At 41.2% G+C, this 5,527-nt stretch overlaps 1 protein-coding gene across 1 annotated transcript in view; it reads right to left on the bottom strand.

The window, feature by feature from the left end:
- Positions 1 to 5,527, bottom strand: part of RUBCNL (rubicon like autophagy enhancer) — a 61,080-nt gene that overhangs the window by 20,324 nt on the left and 35,229 nt on the right. Inside the window, exon 8 of the mRNA XM_007946371.1 lies at positions 4,844 to 4,908. Coding sequence (XP_007944562.1) covers positions 4,844 to 4,908 — 65 coding nt within the window. The remainder of the gene's footprint in view (positions 1 to 4,843; positions 4,909 to 5,527) is intronic.

The raw sequence follows: 5,527 nt of genomic DNA, 5'->3' as shown, positions 1-5,527 counted from the left end.
TCAAACCCACCAGCCACTCCTCGGAAGGAAGGTTGGGCAATCCTACTTCCGTAGTGATACTGCCTCGGAAACCCAAGGAGGGGTCGCTATGAGTCGGATTTGACTCGACGGCACATAACAACAACAACAACAAATATTGACCCCAGATACTAAGTCAACTTCACATCCTAGAATTTCCCACCAGGTGCACCACCAGTATTTCACATATGTCTCTGTATAAGCAACTGGGTCTGAGGCTCTCCTGGTGCTCAGCTCCCCCCATTTCCCTGGGATATCCTTCTTCCTTTCCTTCAGGCCTGAAAATTCCCCTTATTTTCTTCTCAGATGGGGCAACTTCCAGTCCACAGTGTCTCCCCAGCTCTCGACTTGCTAGCTTCCCCTATTTCAAGAAATCACATGGTCATCCTTGACTCTTTCTGTTCCCTTCCTTCTCTCATCCCTCCTCCCTGCCACCAATAAACCAAGATCTTTACTTCTTAAAACATTCACCCATCTGTCTACTACCCTCTCTCTGCTGTAGTGCTATCTCTTCTGCTCCAGTCATCACCATCTCTGCCCTAGACCACCATCACTTTCTTTGGCCTGGTCACTAGCTGGCCTCTACACATCCATTCCTGCCTCACTCTAATCGTTTCCACCCAGCAACAAGAATGAACCTTCTAAAATCCCTGACTTAAAATTTATTAGATTATAACCCAAAGAATAAAATAAAGATAAGTCCATAATGGCATAACTAAACATATAAAAAAATAAATGTGAGAAAAGGGATAACTCTTCTGTACAGAAGAATTTCAATTAATAAATGTAGAAAGAATGAGAGAAATAGAAAGCTATCATTTGAACATCAAAGTAATCATTGCTGTAGTCAAGATCCCCTGATGAATAATAGATTGAAGGACAAAAGTTTAAGGAAAAACAGGATATTTTCATAGCCTCAAAATATAGTAAGTTTACAGTAGAAAATTGTGACAGATACCAGCTTGGCCAAGTGATCAAGGTTAGCATCATCAGTAATAAGACATATCAACATCATGTAACCTGACATGATGCACTGAAAAGGGCACACCACCTGCTATACATTGAATGTGTGCCCCACAAAGATGTGGTGAAGTTCTAACTCTGGGAACCTGGGAACATGACCCTGTTTGGAAAAAGGGTCTTTGGAGATATTATCAGTTAACATTAAGTCCTAATCCTGTATCAGTGGTGTCCTTATAAAAGAGAAGAGAAGAAAGAGGGAAGATAGCCATGTGACAACACAGGAAGAGATTTGGAGTGATGATGCATCTACAATCAAGGAATACCATGGACCACTGGCTGTCACCAGTAGCTACAAATGAAACATGGAACAGATTCTCATTCAGAGCGTCAGAAGGAATCAACATGGCTGACACCCTAATTTCAGACTCCTAGCCTCCAGAACCATGAGACAATAAACTGATGTTCTTATAAGCCATCAAATTTGTGGTACTTTGTTATGGCAGCCCTAGGACACTAAAACATCACCTCTGTGGTATTCTTGTCAGAAATACATAAACTCAACCTTACTATGAGCAAACATCAGACAATCCAAACTGAGGAACATTCTAGAAAATACCTGACCAGTAGTCTTGAATAGTGTCAAGGTCATGAAAGACAAGGAAGGACTGAGGAAATGTCACAGATTGAAGGAGGCTAAGGAGACATGACAGCTAAATTCAGAACAGATAAAGGAAATGAGTAGAAAAACATAAGATCTGAATGAAGTTGGTAGTTCAGTTATTAGTAATGTACCTACCAACAGTCATTCCTTAGTTTTAGTGATGATACTATATATAATTATGTAAGATGCCAACATTAGGGGGAAGCTGGGTAAAGGCAATACAGGAAGTTGTTGTACTATTTTTGCAACTCTTCTGTAAGTGTTAAATTATCTCAAAATAAAAAGTTAAAAAAATATTTTAAAAGCCTAGGAAGTTCATTCGGAAGGAAGGTTGAGCAATCTACTTCCATAGTGATACTGCCTCAGAAACCCAAGGAGGGGTAGCTATGAGTCGGGTCTGACTCGACAGCACATGACAATGACAACAACAACAGGAAGTTCATAACAAAAGGTTGAAATTATTTACATGGTTGATAATGCCTTCTAAATTCTGTGCTCTGCAAACCTCTGCAGCATGCTTTTTTTCCCCCTCACCTTCTTATTCTCCAGTCACACAGGATTTCTTTCCAATTGCCTCTGGCCATTTGCACACTGTGAGCCTTCCCCAATCTTCTGGGAACAATCACTTCCTTAGAAACCTCCTCATTCCCAGTTTGCAAGCCCAGATTAAGTTCTCTTACTGAAAGTTCCATAGCACCCTTGACTTTCTCTTTCATTATATGCATCACTGCGGTAGTTCGGTTTGTATGTCAACTTGGCTGGGCCTGGTTGAGTGGCTAAGCAGCTTGTGGTAGTTAATCCCCATGAGGAGACTGGCAATCAGCTCCACAGTGAGATCTACCACAAGCAGCTGGGTAGCTGTCTTTGGGTATGTGGTCTGCTTCCTGTATATAAGGAGAAGTCTTTGGGAATGGTCTCTAGCCTATGGCACGCTTGGACTCTGCGCATAGCCATGTCATTGCTCAGCAGCCTGCCATGCTATACTGATCTTGGGACTTACAATGGACTTAAGCTAATGGCCTGCTGTGTGGTCTGGTAACACTGTGCCTTCCTACTTGTCAACCTTGGGACTTCTAGCCTCAGCAGCTGTTTGAGTAAAGAAACGCCTCTAGCTCCAGTGGGCCAGGAGAAGGAGGCAGAGCTGGAACCCAAGGTTCAGGGGCTTTCACCCAAGCACTAGAGCCTGGCACTTTGAACTTGGACTTAAAGCCTCCAAATTGTAAGAATAAACTCCTGTTTGTTAAGGCCATCCCATTTGTGGTATATTTCTTGTCAGAGTGGCACTAGGTAACCAGAACAATCACCCTCATCATTTACTTGGTTGATGGCTATATTCCATACAAGGCTATAGGAAGGCTCCATGAGGACAAGGAGATTCACAGCTGTATCAACACTACAGGTGTACATCTTCACAAATATGTGAACCAACGTGGGGAAATACTTAAAAAGTATGTGAAACCTGTCAACCACTCAGAGGGGGATCAGTTCAGGAGATCTTGGGTAGATCCTGGGAGAACAATGTGTAACAAAACGTAAAAGCATTTTAAAAAGACCAGGTTTGCTGGTCTGAAAGAGCCTGGTGAGACCCCCAAGACTATAACCCCTAGTTACCCTTCAGATTCAGAACTAAACTCACTCCTGTGGTTTTCAGCCAAACAACTGGCAGGCATATGGGGTGAACATTTACATCAGGTAGAGATACTCCTTGGAATGAGCAATAGTTTGAGAAAGGAAGGGCAGTGTTTGCACAGGGAGACAGGTTGTGGGGCAGAAGTGCATGGGAGAGAAGGACATATGAAAGAGGTAAGTAACTACAGGGAGGAAGTGGGAAGAGAGTTGTTATATTATGGGGAATTACAGTCAATGTCATGAAACAAAATGTGTAGAAACTGTTCCATGGAAAAGGAATTTGTTCTGTAAACTTTCACCCAAATTACAATAAAAATTAAAGAAGAAGATAGGAAAGAAAGTGTGTGGAACCATAGTCACATGTCCCTAGTTCCAGATCCAATATTTACAGGAGACAGTGGTGAACCAGATAAGATCCCTGCTAGAGTAGCTGGGAAGATGAATCACTTACAAAGAGGATTAGTTGCAACTGTGATGCATGTCAAGAAGTATCATCCTATGAGGTAAAAGGTAGATTTCTGCTTCCTATTTTTATTCTTGAAGTAGAGCTCCTTAAAGTCCTTTTCCTTCAGAGGCTATCTACCAAAGACCAAAGGGAGCCCTTTCTCCTAAGGCTTTCCTTCCAAACCTTCCTCAGGGCAGAACTCAGCTGAGTTTTTGATTGCTTAAAACCTCATCAAGCCTCAGTAGGTCCAGGAATGATCTCCTCAGACCACTTCCTCAAATTCTCTCAGAGTTGTTCTGCCAGTTCCTTGGTAGACCATTCATTCATTCAACAAATCTTTTTGGAGGACCAGGCACTGTTCTAGAAGCCAGGGATAAAACAATGAACAAAATGGACAAAATCTGTCCTCAAAGAACTTATAATCACGAAAGAGACAGATGAGATGATAAATCAAGTGAAATATAAATTATTTTAGAAAGGTAAGTGCTAAGAAGAAAAAATAAGAATGGAAGGGCAATATGAACAGTGTGTTTGAGTGTGTATGTATGAATGTGTGTGTGTGTGTGTAAGAGTATCTATTGAGTTGTGAATGTATGTGTGTATAAGTGTGAAATATATAGGTGTGAGTGTGTATAAGTGAGTGTTTGAGACAAAGAGTGTATATGTGAATGTACGTGTGGCCAAGCATGTGAAGAGATTGATATTTTTGATACAGCAGCGAGTCAGGATTTCATGACTTGAGTGAAAATGTGAAGGAAGGGAACCAAACATAGGGGTGTCTGTGGGGAGAGCACTGCCAGGGCAGAAAACTGCACATAAAAATCTCTGAGGCACCAGTAAGCCTACCTTCATGAACTAGAAAGGAGGCTATGTGGCCTTAGCTGAGTGCACAACGGGAAGAGAACAAGTAAGCAGAAGTCACAGAAGCAGAAGACCCACCACAGAGCCTTGTAGGCTGCTGGCCTATTAAAGCAGATGGTCTTTTCATGAAAGAGAGGGAAACACACATGCAATTCTTATACAAACCTCTCATCAAAAGCCTCTCACTAAAACAACGCACTGTCCAATTTTGTTGTTCTCTGTTCCGTCATTACACAGAAAGCAGGCTATCCAATGTGTATACTTACTAGGTTCTACTGGAGTGCCACAGCCAGCACAGAAAAAATTCTGGCCTGCCACCACGAGGTCCCTCCTGTCACAGAAAAGGATAATGGTTACATTTCAAAGAGGATCGATGGAACATTTTTTCATGTATGGAAAAAGAAATTGATATTATGATACTTCTCTTGATTTGGGGCTTTATTTATTTCATTTTTCTTTTCGGAAAAAATAGATTCATTCCACAGAGCTTCTAGTTGATGTATCTGGGTCTTTTTAAAGCTAGAACTCTCTAAAAGTCCATTTTATCACCAAAGCAGAAGTTACTGTCACTAGTAATGATTCCACAACAAGGTCTTTAAGGAACTTCTCCCTGCACAAACAAAGGATTCCGTCTCCAGAGAGAACTGGAGACATGCTATGCATAGAAGGCAAAACACCAAAAGACAATGTACTTGGGAGATTTACAAATGGATCCAAAGAAATTTGGATGAAAAAGAAGTAATGTAATACAAAGCTATCAAACATTTCTGGTGAGACATTTTATAATGAAGTGTTTTCTATTGAACTATTGGTGCCATGATTTCAAGTCATGTGGTTTTGAATATGAAGAAAAATGTATAATTTCATTATAGTTTAGAGTCAACAAAAATGGACAAGGTAAGAATATGTTGAGTCCCTACCCATGTACTTTGGGAAGGATCCAGGGAAAC

The sequence above is a fragment of the Orycteropus afer genome, unplaced genomic scaffold, assembly GCF_000298275.1.
Source record: "Orycteropus afer afer isolate SDZICR_OR568_19922 unplaced genomic scaffold, OryAfe1.0 scaffold00157, whole genome shotgun sequence".
In the NCBI taxonomy this organism is placed as follows: domain Eukaryota; kingdom Metazoa; phylum Chordata; class Mammalia; order Tubulidentata; family Orycteropodidae; genus Orycteropus; species Orycteropus afer.
This window is presented reverse-complemented; position numbering and strand designations above follow the sequence as displayed.